Source organism: Epinephelus moara, chromosome 22 (genome assembly GCF_006386435.1).
Source record: "Epinephelus moara isolate mb chromosome 22, YSFRI_EMoa_1.0, whole genome shotgun sequence".
NCBI classification, from domain to species: domain Eukaryota; kingdom Metazoa; phylum Chordata; class Actinopteri; order Perciformes; family Serranidae; genus Epinephelus; species Epinephelus moara.
In genome coordinates this window covers 24,184,943-24,210,029 of record NC_065527.1, presented here as the reverse complement: position 1 = coordinate 24,210,029, position 25,087 = coordinate 24,184,943, and the positions used below count along the sequence as shown (strand labels likewise).

The following is a 25,087-nucleotide window of genomic DNA, read 5'->3' as shown; positions in this document are numbered from 1 at the left end:
TGTTGTTCAGTAGTTTCCACTTTGTGTCTAGTTGATGTAAGGCTCATGGAAATCTCACTCAAGGTAACACTGTATGAAAACTTTTTATTGAGCTCCACAAACAGTATCTCAGTTTCATGAGCTGCACGCAGCATCAACGTGATCTAATCCAAGAGACAACACGACTTTGTATGACACTTACAGGAGCCAGCTAACACGCCATTAAAACAAAAAACATGAAAAGCAAGATGCCAAAATAAAAAAATCATCCCAGGAAATCTTCACTGTACACGACTTGATTCCTCTTGTCTCTGTAGGAGCCCTTGGTGCTGTTCTGCACAGCTGTGAGAGAAGAGAGACATCGTTGAAGGTTAATCCACGCTGTGCAGACACACGCAGAGAGAGTCTGATCATCGTCTAAACAAACAATGCGAGCGCCGCGTTTACCCAGTGAAGCCCAGACAGATTTGCCGGTGGCAGCATCCAGCATGGGCTGCTTCCTGGCGATGCTGACTTTGATGTGAACGTCTCCCACCGTGGCTCCGTTCAACTGTGAGAAACAAACAGAGAGGTGAGTTTGGAGTCTGCTTCTGTAAGCAGGGATTCCCCACAACCTCAGGCTGTCCTCAGGTTAACTATTAGATATATGAGACAGTGAAAAAAAGTATGCCCATGATTGTGTAATTACTTATTAGGAATGAATGAATGATCTTTACTGTCAATATACTCAGGTACAATGAAATTTCACAAGGCTTCTCTCAATAGTTAAAATAACATCAAACAAAAACAGTAAAAAAGCAGTAATAGCCACATATCAGGACTTTTGCAACTTAAGGATAAAATAAAAGGTACTTGTTAAAATAAATGTGCACATTTTCGTAATTAACCATAATATCTGCTGTTAATTAGCCTCATAATAAAAGGCAAAAATCATTCATTTAATCCCAGGGCTGTATACTGGCAAGATTTGGGGATTTGCTATTTAATATGTTGCGATATATTGTAAAACTGTAACCAAGGTGACGTATTACGACTTTTTAAAATCTTATATTGGGAAAACAATGCTGTCAGTGCTCGCAGTGCGCACTTACTGACCCTTCATGTTTCATGGGCCAGTGTTCTTTGTGTATACGCTAGCGATATATTGTGATGTTGGAGTGGTCGAGTCAGATGACTAAGGCTAGATTACAACAATATAGGATCTAGTGATGGGGGGTTAAATGACACAAAATGAACCACTGCCACGAATCCCAATTATAAATTGCAACTTTATCACAAAACATAATATAGCTATATCTTTAAATTATCTCACATGTCACAAACTTGGGCAGCACAATTAATCAAAATATTATTGAAATTGTAATATGGCAATTATCCTTTTTGGTAAAGGTAAAATGATCAGTAGCACTGTCGTGCTGCAGAGGTGCCGAGATGACTTAAGGGAACATGCTTGTTTGGTACAGACCCCAGCAAAAATCACATTGTCACCATTTTTATATATTTTTTTAGTGAAAATGAAATGCAAAAATTGCCGTTACCACTACATTTGTGACGTATATTGCAATATTCATCAAAATAATTGCAAATTTTTTTTTTTTTTTTTGTTACATATTGTGCCGCCCTATCACAAATCCTATTTTTACATTTTAGACTAAAATTTCCTGCCAATGACCAAGTTCACTGGTTAACTGCCTACAAGAGAGAGAAAATACATCTAGAAAAAAACAATACCAGCTCCATGCACTAATATGAATTAAAGTCAGAAAGTAAGTTTGACCCACTTTGGGTTGGTGCCCAAAGGAGCCCAAGAAACACTGTAGTAGTCTGTAGATGCGCAGAAAAAGATGGAGGCCATTCACGTTTAATGCCAGAGAACATCTTTGAGCATTGACAAAGTTTAAGATCTCCCCATCTTTAGATGACCATCATACTAAGGTCTAGTCATAACTGAGTAATAAATCCATCATCCATTAACAAAGTCCTGCCGTTGATTGAAAAGGTGAGATGCAGCTGAAAGCCCCGCAAGAATATACAAAATCAATCATGATCAAGATTTTTATATTTGGCAGTCTCTAAATATCATATCTACACTAGTAATAACGATGTACTCAGATTGCGATAAACAAAAAACGCCAGTACCTGCAACTACTGAACTCTATAAGAGTACTTTTTACATATTGTTTTAATGGTCTGCTGATTGGCTTCTCTACTCTGAATTACACTTACGTTTTAATCTAATTTCTGGGTTGAATCCTGTTTTGTAGGTTGCTGTGTTATTATTAATCATGGAAGAAGATTATATGTATGCATTGTCTGTTTTTTCTTATAAATGATAACACCAACCTCAGCTACAGCCTGGTCTGCAGACTCCATCTTCTCAAAAGTGATAAATGCACAACTAGAAAAAGAAACAGAAAAAAAATCACAACTGTTTTGTATATGCAATAAGACAGCTATACATTTATAACAGTAAGGCTGCACGATATGAGGAAAATGTGCCAAATGTTGACTGATTTCATTGATTGGTTGATATGTGTAACATTGAATATAACTATAACAATATTACTAGTGATAAATAAACAGAGATTAAAGTGTACTCAGGTCTGTCTTTCAGTAAACTGCTAAAATACTGCAAATTGCTTGTTGAATTAAAATGAACAAATTTAACACTGAACTGAAAACAAAAGAATGATAGCTACATTTTAAAGTGCAGTTTTCTATTGATACCCTCAGCTAACTCAAAAAAATATTGTCGGAAATATCTTCTTCAGAAACACATATCTCTTTTGTGATGTGTTTATCGCACAAGTTGACACAGTGACGATGGTTAAAAAAATGACATATTGTGCAGCCCTACATAACAGTAGGTAGAGATGACCATTATGTTTACACAAGGTTCCATACTTGCGCGGGTTGTCCATGGAGAGGTCGATGATGTTTCCATGTTGAGAGAAGGCAGAACGCAGGTTGTCCTCGCCGAGCCCAGAGCCATAAACATACACGGTATTCCCCTTGCGTACTCCTCTCCGCTCTGGGTATGAGTCTGACCCTGAGAATAAAAACATGGGAGAAAAATCATTTGTGTCCCAGCATGCAAATCACAACCACCACCACCACTCTATACCCACATCATGACTTGGCTCTGCACTGAATTCATATATGTTGAGATATTTCTGCCTTCCTTATAGTTGTTTTTTCCTTTGTTGGTTACTCACGTCTGAATGGTCCATCTCGCTCTCTGTCCCGTTCCCTGTCGCGCTCTCGATCCCTGTCTCTGCTTCGGTCTCTGTCTCTTTCTCGGTCCCGCTCCCTGTCTCTGTCCCTGCCTCTGTCTCTGTCTCTATCCCTCTCCCGGTCTCTATCTCGGTCTCTGTCCCGCTCTCTATCCAGCTCTCGGTCGCGGTCTCGCTCTCTCTCTCTGTCCATGTCACGGCTGGTTGACATGCCACCTCCGTCCTCTTCATCCCGGTATCGGTCGCTTGAGCTGACAAAGCTGCAGGGGGCACACAGATGAAATGATGTCACACCCACAGATACTCACTGTCAGTGTATTAAACAGTTTGTTTTGCTTGTTCATCATGGTTTTAAGACATTACCTCTCATACAGAGACTTCCTGTGGGCTCTCTTCCCAGACTAGGAGAAGCACACATATGACAACACCAGAGTAAGCTGTGCATTTTGTTTTCTGTTAAAGTGCAACATAAGAGCACTGCAGCTTTTTCCGCAACCTCTTTTTTCAGATCTTGTAATGTGCAAATGTGTAAATGTGCATAATATGGAATATATGGCTTTTTAACACTACAATTAGGCGTGACCTTTGACAGAAGTTTGACATAAGGCATGTAACTCTGAGTAGAAAACAATAGCCTGAATGTGTGGCCATGTGATCAGGTCACCACTGGAAGAATTAAACTTTGCATTGGCTATTTTTTCCCAGTAATATTCAAAATTTGAGGATTTGATGCTACTCAAAAAAAGAAACCTATAAATTTAGGAGACACCAATTGCAGCCATGTTTTTATCATGTTTTTTTTATCCTCTGTACCTCAGGTTGTTCTTCATCTGTAGACACGCTCCTTTGGAACGGTAAGAAAGCAGGAACTGGGCCTTTCTCAGGATCCTGTAGCAGACAAAGAGCAACAGTTTAACAAATGAACAAACAAAACAGCTAAACATCACCTGAGACAGCACCGTCTAAGGAGTGATAGCTCACCTTGAGTTTAATTTCCAGCATTCGAGAGCGTTTAAAGCCCGAGTTCTTGTTTTCCGATTTGATGGCGCTGATGGCACCTGACTTGATCAGCATCTTTGCTTGCTCTGTCGCCGTTGCAGTGTCAACAACAGGCTGGTCTGACAAAGCTGTAATGAAAAGTTAACAAAATTATACTCAGAGTTGAAGTAGATTAAAATAGGATAAAGTAAAATACATGCTGCTTTAGCAGAAATAAAAATTAGGCCTCCAGAAGCCTTGAAATTTTAAATAGGGTCGACTTGAGTGAGTATAAGGATACAAATAGGCATGCAGGTCATAAATATTTTGTCCAGTTATTTGTTCTATTTATGGCAAAAACATTATTGTGTTTATTATTGACGTTGTGTTGTCATTTCCTGTTTTTAATTCTTGTGGACAGGACATATTCATACATGAGTCAACAGGTGGCATTGTACAAATAAAAGATATTCCATAAATCAATTAATTAAATTATACACACTAGGAACAATGGTGGCCAGTAAACACAAGGTTTATTTTCTTTATATGTGAGAAGACAAGTACACAAATTGTGGAGTGGAGTCAAATGTACTTACTTCGTTTCAATCCACTCTGGTTTGTCTGGTTGGTTGAACTCTGCTTCTTCAAGGCGAGCAGCGCCTTTTTCTTGGAAGACAGTGAACAAAGTTTAGTGCTAACATAACAGTGATTGTGAGGAGACTTGTTTCAGTGTGGTCCTCTGAGTTATAATTGAGGAATTAATTCAACACTTGCCATTAAAGGGGAATGTTTGAATGTTATTTCCTTAGCCTAGAAAAGGTCAATCAAGATTTGTGAACATGAGCTACTGTCTCTCAAAGCCAGAAGCCAGAGAAGTATGTCTTGAATTTGTGACTTAAAGTATAAAGTCTGGAGCTGCTCCACAAACAAGTGGGAGCCTGATTTTATGGACCCACAGAATATTTGTTTTCTATATTATACCCAAATGAGCTTTATTCAATTATTCTATATTTTTGGACTGTCTTAGACCAGAGAAATAACATGTATGAACTCTGAAAATGGGTGCCGTCCCCCTTTAAAACATGTGGCATTGCTACACATGCACAACTTAATTGAAAATGCCAAAGTCTTACATTTCACAGACTACCATGGTTTTAAGGGATGTGACACCGAGCTTCCATTTATTTACCTTTTTCTTGAGTTTAGCATATTTCTTTTGCAGAGCCTCCTCTTCCTCCGTCAGACTACTTGGAAACACCACCATGACAACAACAGCTACGACACAGACAAATGCATTAGCAGCTGGTGACAAATACAGCAGGTGTAGTAACGCAAAATAGGCATTGACAAATTATTGTCACCCGTTAACAGATGCTAGCCTGTAAGCTAATAAGGTCTGCAGGCAGAAACCACAACTTGTTTCTGATAATATAAATGTAGTTAGCTAATTTAGACCACATTAAAAAGTAAACTAACAGCCTGCCAGAATAATAAAACAACTGTGGTCTTTTAAAACTACCTTAAACGACGGTTATTATATTTTATCAAATCCATTTCACTTACCAGATTCAAACGGTGCTGTCTGAACGAAAACACCGACGCGTAAATATGACGTAGATGCTTCTGGTCGCGTTTAACTTTTTTTTTTTAAACAAAAAATTGGATACACACAACGACATCCCTTTATAATATTATAATTAATTATATATTTTTAGACTCGTTTGTAAAGATAGATGACACTTTTACATTTCAGTTTTTATTTTTTCCAGGAGCTAGCTTAGTTTAGCTAACTTAGTAGCCACTTCCGCTTGTCAATGTTGGCAACTTCCGAGGCGACAGCAGGAACTATTTGGTGGCAACTTTTAGCTTTCATTTTGGGAGTGGGAACATGGACAGAATAAGTAAGTTGTGGCTTATTTAACGTACAGCCAGCTTGCATATTTACATTTATATTTAAACGCGTTTCATGGTTTTAACACCGCTCACGGGTGTAGCTTGTGTGATGATGTGGCTAAAAGGGGTAGCTGTCAATCAGTGCACCATTCAGCAGACTCATAGCTCATATATTTGATATTTAGCCAATTAACCAATGGCCTTATTAATGTTTATTCAGTCTGTCTTGAACCCATACAGACAATAACAGCGTGAAGTTGGCGTTTGCATGCACTGGGAGCATCTTCCTGCATGGCTGTGGACTAGCCTCATTGTATTTGTTTAGTCATTCATACTCTTTGTGTTGTTGTCTCGCTCCTCTCTGCAGATGTGCCCCCCGCGGGCCCCATGGACCTGCCGCTGTCCCTGCTGGAGATGGGATGCTCGGGCAGGTTTGAGCTCATCACACACCCCTTACCTGACCAGCCTTTACCTCCACAGAGCACGGTGAGGATGCAGCAGCATGACTGTGTACATTAACTCAAGAAAAACTTGAGTTTTTACATTTTATGCTGCTTTACACGTATATTTCACGACATTTCAGAGGGGAGTATTGTACTTTTTGTGCTACATTTATCTGAAAGTTGTGGTTATTTGTCCAAAACATATAATTAGCTCATGAAATATGATGCATTGTTAGAGAATAAACTATCCAACACTATGGAAAGTAGATAAAATTGCTGCATCTGGACCAGCAATATTAAAACATCTGCACTAATGATCCAGTAATTTAATACATTTATAGAGGTGTTTTTATTCTGCGTAAGAAGTAGTTTCACTTTTGATACTTTAAGTAAAATTTGCAGATAATACTTCTGTACTTTTACTGTGATAAGTTTGTCAGTGCAGTCTATTTTTTAATAGAATTTAGCAGATAGTTTTAAATAGATGGACTTCAGTAGGTAGTTGACAGTAATCGTGTGGAAAAATTACAGGAATTCATATATGAATTAGGAATCAGACCTGTGATTTAATGGTTACCTTATATGCATCTACTTATTTCTTATTTTTCCATCCACAGCTCCCACATGGGCTTCCTCCCACCAGCCTGAGCCTGGAGACGGAAGTAGAGAAACAGTTTTTACAGGACGCTGCATGGCTTCCTGTACATGACACAGACTTTGCCTTCAAGAAGTTTCTTAAGTACGTGTTCCGATAATGAATTTGCACCGATATGTGCTTTAGAGTCAGTACATGTTGCCATTACTGGGTGTTGTAGACAATGTAATGTACATATTTGCATCCAGTGACAAATGTGTGATGGGATTGTTTCAGTATTTTAAGATTCAGCAAATGATAGCAAATACCAAATGAGAGAATCCATTGACCCCTTTTTAATCCCTGCTTTACGGGGAGCAACAAAATGTTGTCTTAGAGGGAAATTAATCAAAGTAACAAGTGTACGAAATAAAAATGAATAAAGAAGATTAAGATATGATCATTATTAAATAACTTTTTGTCTTTTTAACTTTAACCTTTATTCTTTAATGTTACCTAATTGAATTAATTTGACCCTGAAAGTAAAGAGAAAATATAAAAGTTATTAGCTGCGATACAAATACAACAGATAATTTAATAATATACAGTATTTGGTGTTATAACAACAAATAAATGAATTGTAAAGTAAACGTTTTTGATTACAAGAATAATTTCAAATCAGATATTCCTGATTGATCCGAGTCATTCAATTTGTTTTATATGTGTTTCTGAAGAAGATGTTTCTGTTGTGTTGTCGTCTTCACCAGGGTGACTCAGAGAGACGTAAATGTCGACTCTCTTATCAACTGCACTCCGTCCTCTCTTCACTCCGGTCTGTCCGTTGTCAGAGATCCAACCACAGGGATGCTGCTGGACTTCACAGAGGTAGCTCACAAACACACTGGCCCACTCATCCTACTGTGCTGTTATTAATTGCTTATAAAGCATAATATCATCTAGAGCTGAAACAATTAATCAAGCAGTGGATCAATGGAATATTAATCTGCAACTTTCTTTTACATTAAGTAAGGGTTTTAATCATTTTTTGAGCCAAAATTATGGGAAAAAATCCTTGTTCCAGCTTCTCGAATGTGATTTTTTTGGCTATTTTTTTGTTTTCTTGTTAGTAAACCAAGTAGCTTTGGGATTTTAGACTGTCTGTTAGATAAAAAAAGGAATTTTAATATGTTTGAAAAATTGTGGTGGGCTTGTTTTACTATTTTCTAACATTTTATAGACCTAATGACTAATATAATAATAATGAAATAATGAAAATAATTATTAGCTGCACGCCAAACAGAAGATGTTGTGTTAAAACTGTATAATTGAATAATCCATCTATGTCTATTCAAGAGAAAGCGCCCACTGTGTTACTCTAAACAAAGTAAAGGTTAATTCTGCTACTTTTGTCCTGTTATGTCTTTAACTCACCTTCAGGTGTTACTGGAGAACACTGGCCTGTCAGCAAAGAACTCGCTTTCATTACAACGTCAGCCCGGGCCTCCGTCAGAGAGCCTCCGAGGCAGCAACACCAACTACCCCTTCCTCCCCGGTGAGATACAGTCGATTCATTCAAAGCATTTTCTCTTCAGTGCTGTCGTCCTTTAGCTGAGATGTTTACACATGACATGTTTGGACTTTGTCTTCAACATATTTGTTGTGATGGTGATGTTCACAGGGGGAATGGAGGAGCTGACTCTGGACCAAATCAAGAAGAAATCTGAGCTGGAGGAGGACATAGACTTTGAGAATGGTGATTTTTTTTTTTTGACTCACAGTGTTGTAAAATAATGGTGAGACTTCTGTTGTTATTTCAGCTCTTTACGATTGAATTTGTCCTTTTTTCCCCCCTCATAGATTTACTCAGAGTCCCACCTGGACTTAAAGCTGGGATGGACTTCACTGACAAAGGTTAGATATCAGATATAGATATAACCCTACAGGTTTTAAAGATAATTCAACTAATTTTCTTCTTTTAAATTTGTATCCTGAAGATGCCAAGATAGCAAAGCCAGAGGTCAACCTCATGTCCCTCCTGTCCACACTGGACGACATCACTGATTTGCAGCCTGAGCCAGAGGAGAAAGAGGAGAGCAAAGCAACTGAAGAGGCTCCCAAACTACCGAGAACAAACAGCCTTGAAGACCTGGGCATCAAGGTACTGCAATTTTTTTTTCTCTTCTATTAAATCAACACTAAAATGGTCAGCTGGGAATAGATTCATTTCTTTGTATTGCCTTTGTTAGAAATTAAATATTTACCAGTATTGTGTAACTGTAGAAATGTGGCAAATTGAAATTCAGTTATGTTTTATGTTACTTAAGTTGAACAGTGTTGGTGGTTGAGTTATAACATTTGTAGTCATTGATGCATGTTGTCTACAACTTAGTGAGACTGCAAAGGTAACGTTTGGTCATAAATACAGCAATGAAAAAGAAAGAGATGAAAATACAGTCTGTAATAAACACTGAGATAAACATTGGGCTTTTCTAATTAGTCTGTTTTGTGCTTTGTCGTCTCCTCTCTCCTCCGTCCTGGGTATTGGGCTGTGTGTCGTTTAAAAAATCACAATACTTGCCTGTCCTGGTCATATGTAGGCCTGGCCAACTGTTACATGTGTCATATAATTCATGGTTGTTACTCCCAACTGTTCTCAATCACTGCAGATGCTCTGCATGTAGTCCTGCTTTTTCCAAGCTACAGTCATGCTGTTATCAATGCAATCTAAATTCCAGCTAGGCCTCTAGCTAAACATTAACTGCACCGAAATCTGCCTCCCTTCCTCTTTCTCCAGGATGTTGTGTCATCCTCGACTCCCTCAGAGAAAGGAAAAGATGAGACATCAAAGCCAAAAGAGAACCCAGAGGAAAATAAGAAATGGGCCATCCCTGTCAACATCACTTCACCCTGCGATGATTTCTATAAACGCATCCCCAACCCAGCTTTCAAGGTCGGTATTCTAGAAATCATCCAGTTAATAAAATAAGTCTGTTTCTTTGTATGCATGCTGCACACTTCCCTCCCTATTTATTTGTTGTCTCTGTGTTTCTCTGAATATGTGATGAATCGTCACATGAGCATCCTGTGATAACTGATCTGTTTCTCCGCCCTCCTCTCTGCTCCAGTGGCCGTTTGAGCTGGACGTCTTCCAGAAACAGGCTGTGCTGAGGCTGGAGGCGCACGACTCTGTGTTTGTGGCCGCGCACACATCAGCTGGCAAAACAGTGGTGGCCGAATATGCCATCGCGCTCTCACAGAAACACATGACAAGGTGTGTATTGGTTGGCACAAATTAATTTCCCTCTGTTTGCCCTCGCTGTGTGCGTAGGTGCACAGCTACACACTTTCAGGAGAAGTTAAAGACAGCAGTTTGGGTTTGAAGTTTTTACTGGATGTTTTGAACGGGACATATCAGAGTGTCATCTCCCATTCCATTGCTGAGGGTAACGCAGTAAAGCAGTAATGTCACTGCAGCAAATATTGTGGGACATTTAAGCAGCAAAACTAAAAACTGTGGTTATGAACTCCACAGAGCAAACATAACTTTAAGCTTCTGAAATAATCAATGAAGTCACACTGCTTCTTGTGCATTAATGTGCACAACATCTCTTATTGTGGAGTCGGACAGCAGCTCTGCTCTGCTCTCGGTGCACATTTTAGAGGATGTAATGAATATTTTCCTCCTTAATTATGTATTATTTCACCCACCTGCAACCTAGCTGCAGGTCCTGTGTGTGTAACAAGTACACGCGTTGTGAACCTGCCTATGTAAGCACATCTTACTATCTGAGTAATGCGCCCTTTAAACAGCAAGAAAGTACTGCACCATTCTGACTTTAGTCCAGGTTTTATTGGTCAGTGGCTCAGTCACCTTCTGCTGTGTCAATATAGCAATATGCCAACAATGTGCCTGACCTCACCTCATTGCAAGACGTACATGCCCATGGATGTATAGATGGACGCAAGTACATTTGCTGCTCGCACATCGCGGGCGCTGGCTGTTAAAAAGACACCTTTGACAGTCTGCAGCTAGCAATGACAGTTGCCCTGAGTGTGAGATAGGGGCCAAAGTCTCTGCTGCGTATCTGCTATCTTTAAGCATTTCTTCTTTCTCTGCACGTTGTTATACTTGTTTCCTACCAAGACACATTAAGTTTTCACCTCCGACAGTGATGACTGTAATAAATATGAAATAGTACCTCCAATTATCTTAACAGTAGGGATGGTAGTGCGGATCGTGGTAAAAACACTCACTATAAGCTGATCGTGGTCAATTTCCATTATCGGGATAATAAATAACATATCTAGAAGCTTCCAAAGAGACTGCTGGGCAACTAAGAATAAAAAAGACTCTGCGAAAACAGGTTACAAGTACATAAAGCTAAAAAAAAAAAAAAAAAGATCTTAATTAAGTATTTGCATAATTTATCTGAAAAGATACAATGCCATTTTAATTATTTGGATAAATTGTTGGATAGGTTGTTTTTCACTAAAAAGGCTGTTGATTAGAATTATTTGTGACCTGTTTGTGATCCAGTAAAATATTTGTTTGTTAAAGTGTCAGGTTAAGTTATTTCAGTATGTTTTAGAGCAATTTTAAGAGTTTTAAGCACATTTTGATGATTATCGGGATATTATCATGAATTGTAATTATTTTGGCCATGATAACTTTGACATGAAATTTTTTAAAATTGTCCCATTCCTGCTTAAAAGTATCAACGTTTCTTTCCTCTTTTTGGTTTATGTATTTTCTGCATGTGCAAATTGTATTCTGACTCTCTTCCCAATCTTTGTGTTTTGATAGGACCATCTACACGTCTCCCATCAAAGCCCTGTCCAATCAGAAGTTCAGAGACTTCAAAAACACTTTTGGTGACGTCGGACTCCTGACGGGCGACGTCCAGCTCAGCCCCGAATCTTCTTGTCTCATCATGACCACTGAGATTCTTCGGTACTCTGGCTGTTTTTTATGGATATTAAATTCACGTTTTTAATCAAATTGTCAGAGCTTTTTAGATTTATCGCTCTCTTTCAGTTCCATGCTGTACAATGGCTCTGAGGTCATCAGAGACTTGGAGTGGGTGATCTTTGACGAGGTTCACTACATCAACGACGCGGAGGTCAGGAGCCGTCTCAGCTGCTCTCTGCATCTTTCATTCATCTTATTTTACTTCTGAAGTCAGGAGTCACAAGTTTCCTCTCCTGTTTGTTTTTCCTCAGAGAGGGGTTGTGTGGGAGGAAGTCTTGATTATGCTTCCCGATCACGTCAGTATCATTCTCCTCAGCGCCACAGTGCCCAATGCTCTGGAGTTTAGCGAGTGGATCGGGTTGGTGCTCTGAATATTAGAGAGCGTTTAAGAGCCAAGCTTCTAATATTAATTGCATTTTTTGAAATCTTTTGAACATTTCCCTCATTAATCTTTTTTTTATTCCTAGTCGTATAAAGAAGAGGCACATTTACGTGATCAGCACAATGAAGAGACCTGTGCCTCTGGAGCATTATCTGTACACTGGAAACAGCACCAAGACTCAGAAAGAGATGTTCCTACTGATCGATGCTTCAGGAAACTTCCTCACTAAAGGGTAGAACATTTTCTTGTATGCAGCTGCGTGGTACTTCCTCCTGTAGAGACGTTATTTTAAGTCGAGTAAACAAGTTCTCATAAAGGAAGTTGTGCTTGTTGTTCAGGTATTACACAACTGTCGATGCCAAGAAGGAGCGCACCAGCAAACACGCCCAATCATTTGGCACAAAAAGCACTTCTCACAACACTACAGCCAGTCAGGTGAGTTCCTTCACCTTGTCTTCTGACATTTTTCTCTAACAACAACATCATGCTTCATGTTCTCATCCCTGTCTCTATGATTCCCTACAGGACCGATCGGTGTGGCTCACTCTCCTGCACTTCCTGTCCCAACGGCAGCAGACACCAGTGGTTGCGTTCACCTTTTCTCGTACACGCTGTGACGACAATGCCCGCTCGCTTGACTCCATGGACATGACCACCTCCATAGAGAAGGCCGAGATCCACTCTTTCTTCCAGAAGAGCCTGAGTCGACTCCGAGGAGGAGACAGACAGCTGCCTCAGGTAAAGAGCAGCCAGCTTTAGCTAAGCCTAAGTTAAGCTAAGTCTTGAAGTCTTGGTGGTTTTCAGACTACATGACTGACTGGTAACTACAAGATCTTCCACGTGGAGGAATCCGTCATGAGTCTGTCTGTTTCCAAATCATAGTATATAAAGATGCACAACATGTCTCCACTTCCCCCCACTGTAGAAAAATGAAGCCAAAATATCCTGGATACGCCTGCTGCCTTCTTGTGCTGGTGAAATCATTTGGAGCCAGAGTGTGCACAGTTGCGATCTTGGCATTATGCAGTTCCCGCCCAAACACCTGTTCAACCATTCACAAGCAGCACCACTGATAGCGAGCACACTGATTGGCAGTCAATCATGACAGCATGAAATAACTGACTAAAGTCAAACTTGAACAAACAGCAGCAACAAACTACCTAAAATGACAGAAACCATCTTTGAGAAAAAATATTTGATGCGTACTTTGATGTCTTTAGTTTGGCCCGCGTCCCATCCACTAACATCCAAGGGATGGGGTTTATGACATGTACTTTAGCCAGCCACCAGGGGGTGACCGAGATGTTTTGGCATCACTTTTGGGAGCTGTCATGTCGTCCATCTTTATGTACAGTCTGTGCTCCCAACTATGTGTTTTAATGAACACACATGCGTGAAGTAACACGGGAAATGACATAGCACCATGGGCGTGACAGGTTTTGTTGTTGTCACTGACACATGTGTTCTTAAAATAGCCTGTTTTCATACATATTTACCATTTACAGCCTGTGTCGTCTGTGTGCAGCAACAACTTGAATCAGTGCTGCAAATGCAACACATACAGTTAAGGTCGTATTGTTACAGGCAAACTCACCAGGTTTCACTTCAACGTGTGTCTTGCGGTCTCATTGGCTGTAACTCACCGACAAAGTCCCCCACAGGTCCAGATATTTAGCATGCTAGATATCTGGGATCTAGCGGCGAGGCTCTTGGCTTGCATCTTTGAACAGTTCGCACATTGCACTAATTTTTTTTTTTTTGGAATGGATCAAATTACTCTGTGTAATGTGAAAAGGGTTGCTCAGAGTTATTATCTACCCGGCATTTTAGTTCTTTCAGCTCATTGCTTTAGTTTTCCAGCCTGCAGCTTCAGTCTCACAGCTCTCATCAACATCGTTTTGTTTTCAGCTAAAGAGCTCCACAGTACACTACCTGCTCAGCAGCAAATGGCAGACAGACAGACAACGTTGGCTTCTAGCAGGGAAACACAGAGGAGCACATAGTAATAGAATAACATTAATATTTCTATGGTGGAGCATTTCCCACATATTTCCTTCAGGAGATGGTGGACATGAAAACACATCTTAGAAGAAGTATTAAATAATATTGATGAGGGTATGATTATGTTTTGCAGTCACATCCTGTATGCAAGGAAGTGTCTATATCTCCCACCAGAATCTAATTTGGCCAAATGAATGCATGAAGTCTGCAACAGCAGTCTCTGTGAGAGTTCACACAAAATGCAAACATGCAGTCATTTAAAACAATGACTAATGTTGGAGCGTAAGAAATAAAACAGCAGCTAACACAAGCACCAATAAAACATGCACTCATTAAAGATACATTAAAGCACATTAAATATTTAGTAGCTTTTGTGACAGCGTGAAAGATGGAGTTAAGCCCTTAATGCCGTATTAACAGTAAAGTCTACAATTGTAACACATTGTAATAAATGTGATGTTCAGATCCTGGTCATGAGGGACCTGTTGAAGAGAGGAATAGCCGTTCATCATAGCGGGATCCTGCCAATACTGAAGGAGGTCATTGAGATGCTCTTCTCACGCGGCCTCGTAAAGGTGAGTCAGAACAGCTCGTTAAGAAGGAGAGAAGCTATGTCTGCTGCTTCAAGCATAATCTGCAAACACACGTCAGCCCACAGATGGTTAATACAACATCCCTTCATCTCCCAGGTGCTGTTTGCCACAGAGACGTTTGCAATGGGAGTGAACATGCCTGCCAGGACCGTGGTGTTTGACAGCATCAGGAAACACGACGGGACCGGCTTTAGAAATCTGCTGCCAGGTTCGGTGCTCTCTCTCTCTCCGTCTCTCGTGTGTCTGCGTTCCCTCTCTTTCATCTGAGCCAACATTTATTATGCTCTTTCATCTCCGAGGATGAATCAGAGTCGAGGGAAAACAACAGTAGTTTTGATATCGCTTTTATGTTTTTGAACTTGTACTTTTAGGTGAGTATATCCAGATGGCGGGCCGAGCAGGCAGGAGAGGTCTGGACGCCACAGGCACCGTCATCATCCTGTGCAAAGCCGGAGTTCACGAGATGGCAGATCTGCATGTCATGATGCTGGTGAGGCCCGTTTATATATGATTTGCTGTGGTGCTACTGTAAGTCTGCTTCACCCGTTTCTTCTACGAGCTGTCTGTTTACTTTGGCTGAGTTTCAAGGAAGGTGCACGGTGGGTTATTCATTAAACATTTAATAACACAGTTAAGTGCGCTATTTTAACTCACTTTCACTGGGAGAGAATGTTTTGATTTCTGTGTGCTCTTCACTAGAAAATATTCTCCTTCATCTTTAACAGGAGCTGTATCTTCTTCTTTCCCAATCATTTCATGGAATGTTATATTTAACTTCATGTTAAATATAAAGGGAATACTATTAGTATTATTGATTTTTTTTTATTTCTTTCTTTAATTATCTGTATCTCTTTATGTCTCTACGTACTTATGTGCCTTGGTCCATCTTCAAACCCCCCCCCCCCCCCCCAAAAAAATGTTAAAATAAATATAATGGGAACATAGTAGCTTTTAAATACCTGGTGTGCCAAAGCGGTGGCAGGAAAAGCAAAAAATAATCCACTTTTTAAATTGCTGCCATTAAAGGATAACTCTGGTTGATATTTAATATTTTCTTTTTGCTCAATAAATTCCATGAAAGACCAAAACCTAGATGATGATCCTAGAAGTTAAAATTGACTCACATATTGGATAATCTCGCCTCTTAGTTGTGTACCGACTTTTCTTCTAGACATCATCCTTTTTTGTCTCGCTCAGGGTAAACCCACCACCCTCCAGTCCCAGTTCAGACTGACCTACACGATGATCCTCAACCTGCTGCGAGTGGAAACCCTCCGCGTGACCGACATGATGAGGAGGAGCTTCTCTGAAAGTCACAGGGACACTCAGGTAACATACACCTGGAGACTGTAAATGCTGTACGGCAGACGTAAAATGAAGTTAGTACATAACATAGAAACAAAAAATGCAGCTAAAAAAGGAACGCCCTGCTCCTCACCCATGTGTCTTGCATCTTCCCCGAGTCAGGAAAACCCACAACTGACCCTTGGCAAAGTCCTCCTTCCCTTGGTTACTGTTGTTAAGCCTGTAAAGCTTTCAAAAGGTTTCATATGCAACTGTTTTTGTATTTTCCCTCGTTCTGAAAGCTCGACAGGCCTCCCATCCCTACTTACTGTTGCTAACGTAGGACTGGACAGTGGCTGTTATAGGGAGGGGCTTAGTGAAGGGTCAGTTACATCGTAACCGGTCTTCTTTCTTCTTCTTCTTCTCCTGCTGTAGGCCCATGAGAAGAGGATCAGCCAGCTGAAGCAGACGCTGTCCTCTCTGCCTCCTCTGGATACAGAGGGCCAGCTGTCCGACCTGTTGCCTTACTACCACACTGTGACTGAGCTGCGAACCACCACCGAGGCCCTCCAGGTAAACACACTCTGAGACACACACACATAAACACACAAACAAATTCCTACAACTTTAATCTGCTGCTTGCTACATTTCCTCGCTGCTGTCTCTGGTTTCAGCGCGCTATTCTGGAGTCCGTCAACGGGCTGAAGGCTCTGTCTGTGGGTCGAGTCATGGTGGTGAACAACAAGCAGCATCTCAACGCCCTGGGAGTTATCCTACAGGTAGGTGTGTGTGTGTTGATGTGTGTGTTAAGAACAACAGTAGATGAAGACATAAACACTCTCTTAACAGTCATCACACATACCAGTCTTAACTGCCTTCTAGTATGGCTGCCTGCTGTGCTGAATCCATGCCTGAAATTACATTTATTTATTTGATAGGGACATTTCAAGTTAACGTCCAGTCATACTGTATTTAGCTGGTGTAAAATAAACTGAAGCACTGATTTATTTGATGTTTATTTAACCAGCGAAATCTATCTTTTGCAAGAGAGACCTTCAAGTAAAGCAAATGGACGAGGAGTATATGGGCAAAAGGGAAACAGGTTTGGGACAGAAAATGTAGCTTGTAAATCACTTAAGTAGACACCCAGTATTCTCAGTGCTCAGGGTCGAGTGGGTCTGGAAAAAAGGCACAGACACATTCCCACCTGCAGGACATAAGAGTTTGTCTTTCACCCAACCTGCAAGTCCTGAGACTGTGAGGAAAGTTGAGCACCTAGTGGAAATTTGCTCTTGATTCCTACTGCCATCTTTTGACATCTTCTCCAATCATCTCTCCGCACCAGGTTTCCAATGACTCTGTGAATCGCACTTTCACAGCTCTCGTCATCTGCGAGAAGGGCAACGAAGAAGGGGAAGGAAAAGAAAACAACAGCAACGCTTTCCCTCACCTCTACAACACGGCTCTCTTCATACCCGAAGGTCGGTCGACGGGCGTGACGTACATTCACGTTGCGGTCATTCTATCGAGTAACTTGCAGTGAGTGTAACAGAAGCATGAGCTTGTATGATGGTTGCTCCTTTTGTTTTCATCAGGCCCTTGCAGCCACACGGTGCAAAAGTTGAAGCTTCGAGACATCTCAGCCATCACAGTGAAAACCCTCAAAGTGATTCCAGACAGGATCATCGACAATTATAACAAGAGGCAACAGCCGCGATTCAAGTATGTGAGAAACAGCTTGGTTGATGTCTTGTTTAATGTCTACGTACTAGGCTTTCTTTCAGACTTCAAAGTATCTATTAATAATGCTATAAATCTACACTTAAACTCTTTGTGTCATGCCACCGAAAAGGAGGTTCTCTTTCATGCTCTCCTTTTTTTCATTATCTCCTTCACCCTCTCGTCCTTCAGGTTTGACCCTCCCGGCCAAGCCATTTCCACAGCGACCCAGGAGCTGCTGCGATTGGCCGAAGCCAACCCCAGCGGCATAGCAAATCTTGACCCCGTGAACGACCTCCAGTTGAAGAGCGTGGACGTGGTGGAGGGCTCCATGAGGCTCCGTGTGCTGCAAGACAGCCTCAGAGAGTTCAACTGCATCCACTCGCCCACCTTTGCAGAGCAGGTGTGTGTGTGGGTGTGTGTGTGTGTGTGTGTGTGTGTGTTTAATCGAAGCTGTCCTTGAAGAAACTCTTTTATGGGAGTTATTTATATATTTGAGATGCGCTATGCAGATGAATGATGACGTAAGTGTTTCATTTTACTGTTTGTTTAATAAAGACTCCAAATTCTTTTGTGCAGCAGTTGCATATTTATGCAGCTAATTAACATCATACCCTTACATAAGACACTTTACAGTTGAATCCCTCCTCTCATTTCTCCCTTTTCATTCCAGCATCAGTTTCCTTTTATCCCTTCGTCATTTCTCCCCTAGTTTCACAATAATAACATCAAACTCCGCCACAAGATTTCTGCTTTTGTGTTTGTGTATCCTGTCTCCCTGGCAGCCTTGTTGAGGAGATAAGATGTAAAAATTGGAGCCGGCTGTTTCTATAATTACCCATATAGGCTCGTAGCTGCAGCTCATCGCTGTCTCACAAGCTCAGTGTGTCATTTCAGCCATCTCACACACAAACGCAAAATTCCTCTCATTACTTTGCGAGATAACAAGCTCTTAGCTGCAGTATCACTGTCTCCTCTCATCACTGTTGATTCACACTTTCTTGTGTCTTTATGAATTGTGGATATTATAAAGCGGTGGTAATGCAGTGTGCTCTACAGTGCAAGCTGTTAGTACAAAGTAATTGGCCTCAGTGGGTTTATGTAATATGTTCTCCAAGAGAGTCCTCTGCGCTGTCAATGAGACCACGATAGGAAACGTTTTCTCCTCCGCTAGAATACAGAGTTGGTTTTTTATGATGCACTGAAATCAGGTCAAGTGCTGCAGCACTGCTGTTGTATACTCAAGTTAAGTAACCATGGTGTGTGTGTGTGTGTGTGTGTGTGTTTGTGTTTGTGTTTCAGTTTGCTCGGGTTCAGGAGAGGATGAGTGTGCAGGAGGAGCTGGACAGGCTGCTGTTCCTGGTGTCGGATCAGTCTCTGTCTCTGCTGCCTGAATACCACCAGAGGATCAAGGTTTGGACCAGACGTTTGACTCGCTGTCCCATTTCTGTCAGGGCGTTTTTTGTTTTTTTTTCTTTATTTTTCAGAATGAGGTCACTTTCCGATCGTGTGGAGTGGATTTTTATTTTGTTATCAGAAAATCTAACTTGATTCATATCTCTGAGAATGTTGTTTATCATTTTAGTTATGTTCTCAGATATTCACATTTGTATTTAGGCCTTCAGTCTAATACACATTATGACGGTAGAGGTCCTACATCAGGTTCTATTGTTGCGTTCACATGGAGTCAGGAGGATGGTAGATGGCAAACTGGATATCATTTCAGTGGATAGGAGCAGGGTGATAAAATAAGATGAGGCCGGCAGAGAATACCAGCAATAGTAACTGTTTTCCTTCTTCAACAATGGAATTTACAACCAGATGTTATGTAGCTCCTTCACACAAGGAGAAAACATGGGAGATATGGACACTTACTGGACATTACTGGAAAAATTACATAAAATAATTAAAATAAAATTCATTTATTCAATATATTTCTTTCATTCTTTGTAAACAATACAAAGTCACCATCGCAACATATGGTCATGCATGTTTTGTTTTGCTGTCCTGCCATTCAACTGGACTATTTCCCTTTAAGTATTCCTTTAATTTGCAGAGCATTACGTGCAACATCCCTGGTTCAAGTCCAGCATCTCTCTCTTTAATGTCTGCTGTATCTAATAAAGGCATAAAAATGCCCCCCAAATAATAAAAAGACACAAAAAACAGTCCAACATCCAAATATATTGAATTTCTAATGGATAAAAACAGCTAATCTTCACATTTGAGAAGCTTGAATTAGTAAATATTTGGAGTTTTCGCTTGATAAATAAGTTAAATAGACATTAAGTTGGATTAATTAACTAATACATTTCAATTTCAATGTTTGTTGCTTGAGATTTAAGACTTTAGACTTGACTATAAACCAAAGTATTTGGACAAATTAACAATTTGACCCGATGATGGAGGAGCACCAAAGACATTGAGGTTTGTCCTCCTGGAGTTGCGTATGGTTGCACAAAATTTCAGGGCAAGCTATTTGATATTTGTTGGAACATTTCAGTTTGGACCAAAGATGTGGACCAACACACCAAGCTAGACCCCCGAGAGAGAATTGCTAACAATATCAGAAAATGTAGGATCACAAATTGAGTCACAAGCCACAAAATATTGAGAAACACTGGGTTCCAACGGTCATTGAAAGCCTGGAAAAGTCACGGAATTTCACAATCTCAAGTGCAGTGTGCAACAGTCACATTGAAGGAGGAGCAATGTCAAGTGAGGCAAATTAAGTCAAACAACTTATTTTATGCTTGATTTAAATGGAAAACTTGCACAGTTCTGATTTTCCATGACTTACACCGGCCAAGCCTTCCACTTTTAGACGTTATGCGTGTATGTGACGTAGTGTGGTGGTGTTTGTTATGGGAAGCCAGACTCTCCTGCCTGTGTGTGTAGAGAGAAGTACAGTAACCAGGCCGGCAAGTGCAGCAGACACAGTGAAGTGTATGCTTTTCCAGAATAAAAATTTTGTTATGGGTCCTTGAAAAGTCATGGACAGGTTTTAAAATTTGGCCCATGAAAATGTGTGTGCGAACCCTGGAAACAAAGTCCTAGGTCATTAGTGTTACTATAAGCCTGTCGTATTGACTCTATAGACTACTTCTTTTTTTTTTTTTTTTGCAGTTTCATAGAGGAGTAGCATTTTAACTGAGTGCCGGCAGATTCAGTTCGATTGATCCTGAACAGTCACACTCAGAAGTTTATCTCCCCACTCCTCTCCCTCAGGTGCTGCAGTCCCTCCAGTACGTCGACACCAGCGGGGCGGTCCAGCTGAAAGGCCGCGTCGCCTGTCAGATTAGCAGCCACGAGCTGCTGCTGACCGAGCTGCTGTTCGAGAACGTCCTGAGCCCGCTGGCGCCCGAGGAGAGCGCCGCCCTGCTGTCCTGTTTGGTGTTCACTCAGAACACACAGGTTGAGCCGCACATTACCAACACGCTGCAGGAGGTGAGGAGGAAGTGGTTCATTCTTGCTTGTATCTCATGGAGAGCATGGATATTAAAGTGACAGTCATGATGTGTGTACTGACATACTGTACAGAATCTGCCTCCTCCGTGGGTGACTCACTCTCACTCTCACACACACAAACGCATACACACACACACACATAGTACATCTTCTCCCTGCAGAAAGGACAGTAAGGGCACTCCACCTGACTCATCCCCGTCAGTCCCTCACTTCTTAATTCACTCGTCTGTCTCTGTCAAACTGGGCTCTGCTGTGTCAGTGTGTGTTGTTAAACGGCCCCTGATACATGAAAGTGCTTTATGAGAGCCTGAATTAGTGATGACCTGAGCTCTGCAGACCTGCGATAGGAGAGCAGATGCGTCATGGCACAGTTTGTAAAACAGATTTCTTGAACATCACCGAGAGGAGAGAGAGTGATGCATTTAAGGGCCGCTTGTAAAACTAAAACCACTGTCTTTTATGCTTAACTCAGTCTTTCTCATCTGCTCCCCCACAGATACAGCCAGTATTTATGGGAAAGCCTAGAAAACGTCACATCCTTTTACACTTAGGGGAAAACAGCATTCACTACCATGCTGAAGAGTTGCTGCCAGGTTGCAATGTGAATACTCAGGGCACGATCGCAGTTTACACCCACCCAAAGATCCTTTTTGTTGAACCAGAAACAGCCTCAAAATCGCTATCGCCAAACCCAGACTCTATTTAAATAAACAGTAATTTTATAATCGGTTGCAGAACCTTGTGTGATAATGTTATAGCACATCGTCAAAACTCTGGCTAATGGCGCTGAGTAGCGTTAGCGCCGCTATACTGTCTCGAAACGTGCTTAGTTTAATGGATCAAATCGACGGTAAGTGTAGTGACTCTTATGTGAGTTTAAAAACTGCATCTTCCCAGCATTTACAGGCTGGAGGAAAGGACCGTTTCCCCCATCGCCGACTCTGCTCTCACTACGCCCCCCAACTATGACTAGACACTGACTGTATCTCTCTCTCTGTCTCTTTGTCTTTTTTCCAGGGCATCGATCGGGTGCTGTCAGTGGCCAAGCGTATCGGAGAGCTGCAGAGGGATTGTGGGATACCACAGACAGCTGAGGAGTTTGTTGGCCAGTTCAAGTTTGGCCTGACAGAGGTGGTGTACTGCTGGGCCAGAGGCATGGTGAGGTTTGACTCCTTGTTGTTGCACTTGATTGTGACCCCGTTTAACACCTGGTAATTACATGCAGTCTGTATCTGGATGAGAAGAAAACTGCATATCAAAGGAGCACTCAACCGATTTCACATTTAAAGATAAGTTTACTCATCATGGGGAGAACTACTCAGCCTGTGAAAACAGTTGCATGTCTTTCTTGGCTCTGAAAAGAGCTTTTCAACGTCTAAAAAAGTCTCAGCTTGGGCACGGAGATATCAAAATCTTAACAGAAAGATCGTGTTACAAACTGTGGGAAGGAGTTTGAAAGATAGACATTTACCAGGCATGGAGGGTCTGACAAACGCTGCTTTTAAGCATCGTGGGCATTGTAGAATTCAGGACATCTCAACCTCTGCTGCATTGATCATGGCCTATCCTTTTTTAGTACATCTTTAAAGCTAAGAGTGGAACTTTTACATATAAATGAAGGTCCGTTGCATTCAAGCCCTTGCTAAACAAGTTCACACAATGCTAATTAAGTCTGTCGCCACCTGGGAACGCTCTCTGTATTTTGCAGTTTGGGTGTTGGGTGAGGATTTTCCCAGGCTGGGGCACTGGAACTGATGCCTTTTATGTAGACCAGCCAGAGCTGAATTGCACAGGAAGTAGGGAAAGACCATAGCAACGGAGCAGCGGCTAGGAATATGATAGAAAATCCCAAAAAGCGTCCAAGAAAAGTTCCTGGAGTGGATGCTCCAAATAAAAGAAAATTGGCATTCAGAGGAAGGATTTGAGTCAAAAAACAGAAGCGATCGACAGCGAGGACAAACACAGATCACCACTGCACGTACTCTAAATATCGAAGGGGTTCCCTGCATCCCCAACATAATCTACACTTAAACCTTAAGGGTCTGTGTCCACATAGCTTTTTTTTTTTTTTTCAGCAGAAAACTGTTGGCAGAGTGCTGGGGAGCGCTTCATCCCAACACGTCATCAAAAAGCACTGGCAGTGTGTGGGTTTTGCTTCTATGACAACAATATCTTGACGCTAACATAAGCCAGGTAGCTAACATAACACTTACATTAACAGAGGTACACAGTCAACTTCAAGCTTACAAAGCGAACAAAATAAAAGCACAGTACTCACCACAACATCCAACGTCTGCCAGCGGATCTGCTCCCAAAAAAAAAATTCCGTCTTTGTGGTGACAATAGACAGTAGCCTAGCGAAAGTCAGGTAGTGACGTCACCGGCGTCTTTCTAAAAAGTTCAAGGAGATTTTCAACTTGAAGCGCCCAGAGTGGCACTGAGCTTTTTCTATAGGCAGTGGCATGCAGCCATATACGCTCGCTCCTCATTGAGAACAATTGAAAAAACATGCCAGCACTGAGAAAAAAATGCTATGTGGACACAGGCCCTTACTCTTACTGCCAGAGGGAGGAGACACTTAAATACTTAATAGCAGATTTTACATAATGTTAAAGGTCCAGTGTGTTGGATTTTCTTAAGTTTATGATCACCTGAAAATAACAACTGTGTTTTTGTTACCTTAGAATAAGCCGATTATATCAACATAGGGAGCGGGTCCTCTTCTGTGAAGTCAGCCATGTTGTTCTACAGTAGCCCAGAACAGACAAATCAAACACTGGCTCTAGACAGGGCTTTTTGTCTTTTCATGGCGTCCACTGTAGTCCTCCAACACATTTGGTGCACAGGAGAAGTTTCAGTTGGTTGCAACCTCACCGCTACATGCCACTAAATCCTACAGACTAGACCTTCTAGACACATCTTCCTGATTCACCATCTTGTCAGGTCATGTCTCACCCTCCTTCTGTCTCACTCCCTCCGTCCCACCACAGCCGTTCGCAGAGATCGCCCAGCTGACCGACGTCCAGGAGGGCACGGTGGTCCGCTGCATCCAGCGTCTGGATGAGGTCCTGAAGGAGGTGCGACAGGCCGCCCGCATCGTGGGAGACTCCGTCCTGGGGAGCAAGATGGAGAAGGCCTCCCTGGCCATCCGCAGGGACATCGTCTTCACCGCCTCCCTCTACACCCACTGAGAGAAAGCAGCCGAGCGTTTCTTTGTGCGAAAGGTGTGAGAGAGATGTGGGGGAGGTGAAGAGATGCTTCATGTTAACAAGTGCTGTATGTGCCTATAAAAACATGTTTACATGACAATTCCTGACAACCAAGAAGGGAATGATTTTAACCAACAGACCAAAGTGCAGACTGTAGGAATGAACATGAAATCTGTAATTTATTGTACAGTAATAAAAATCTGTATTCCAAAAAAAATGTGTGTAGAAGTCCAAATGTTTTTATTGCATGCTTCACAACCTCCTGGCTGCTCTGACATCCTGTAAACACCTCCTGAAGGAAGAATCTGCCATGTGAGGACAACATGCGTGAGAGAGAGGGGGGGAACTGAGGTGCTGAAATG

General features: G+C 41.4%; 2 protein-coding genes across 2 annotated transcripts; one reads left to right on the top strand and one right to left on the bottom strand.

Moving 5' to 3' along the window:
* Window positions 1–64: 64 nt before the first annotated feature.
* Window positions 65–5,841, bottom strand: nelfe (negative elongation factor complex member E). Its single transcript, XM_050034108.1, has 11 exons — window positions 5,754–5,841; window positions 5,380–5,465; window positions 4,787–4,856; window positions 4,194–4,339; window positions 4,026–4,100; window positions 3,576–3,613; window positions 3,195–3,472; window positions 2,884–3,028; window positions 2,323–2,377; window positions 427–529; window positions 65–321 (listed from the first exon to the last, which is right to left on the bottom strand). The coding sequence occupies exons 2-11, from the start codon at window positions 5,452–5,454 to the stop codon at window positions 245–247; spliced, it is 1,062 nt and encodes a 353-aa protein (XP_049890065.1). The 5' UTR covers window positions 5,455–5,465; window positions 5,754–5,841; the 3' UTR covers window positions 65–244.
* A 129-nt stretch (window positions 5,842–5,970) lies between these two features.
* skic2 (SKI2 subunit of superkiller complex) lies at window positions 5,971–24,932 on the top strand. Its single transcript, XM_050034106.1, has 29 exons — window positions 5,971–6,091; window positions 6,451–6,569; window positions 7,144–7,265; window positions 7,868–7,985; window positions 8,538–8,652; window positions 8,779–8,853; window positions 8,958–9,011; window positions 9,095–9,258; window positions 9,895–10,050; window positions 10,226–10,371; window positions 11,905–12,051; window positions 12,136–12,220; window positions 12,321–12,427; window positions 12,537–12,683; window positions 12,790–12,886; window positions 12,977–13,189; window positions 14,917–15,027; window positions 15,142–15,253; window positions 15,417–15,535; window positions 16,243–16,374; window positions 16,765–16,902; window positions 17,004–17,108; window positions 17,675–17,810; window positions 17,925–18,051; window positions 18,241–18,451; window positions 19,351–19,461; window positions 21,277–21,495; window positions 22,534–22,674; window positions 24,507–24,932. Exons 1-29 carry the CDS (start codon window positions 6,079–6,081, stop codon window positions 24,705–24,707), a joined length of 3,741 nt encoding a protein of 1,246 aa, XP_049890063.1. The 5' UTR covers window positions 5,971–6,078; the 3' UTR covers window positions 24,708–24,932.
* Window positions 24,933–25,087: the final 155 nt, after the last annotated feature.

What these genes read in the sequence shown, in the direction of transcription:
- nelfe (XM_050034108.1), bottom strand. Translation starts at nt 5,454, where the DNA reads ATGGTGGTGTTTCCAAGTAGTCTGACGGAGGAAGAGGAGGCTCTGCAA. An exon ending in CAGACCAGGCTGTAGCTGAG is followed by an intron (nt 530 to 2,322) that starts GTTGGTGTTATC and finishes TGTTTCTCACAG; the next exon opens with TTGAACGGAGCCACGGTGGG. An exon ending in ATCTGTCTGGGCTTCACTGG is followed by an intron (nt 322 to 426) that starts GTAAACGCGGCG and finishes CTTCTCTCACAG; the next exon opens with CTGTGCAGAACAGCACCAAG.
- skic2 (XM_050034106.1), top strand. An exon ending in CTTTACCTCCACAGAGCACG is followed by an intron (nt 6,570 to 7,143) that starts GTGAGGATGCAG and finishes TTCCATCCACAG; the next exon opens with CTCCCACATGGGCTTCCTCC. An exon ending in GGCTCTCTTCATACCCGAAG is followed by an intron (nt 17,811 to 17,924) that starts GTCGGTCGACGG and finishes TGTTTTCATCAG; the next exon opens with GCCCTTGCAGCCACACGGTG.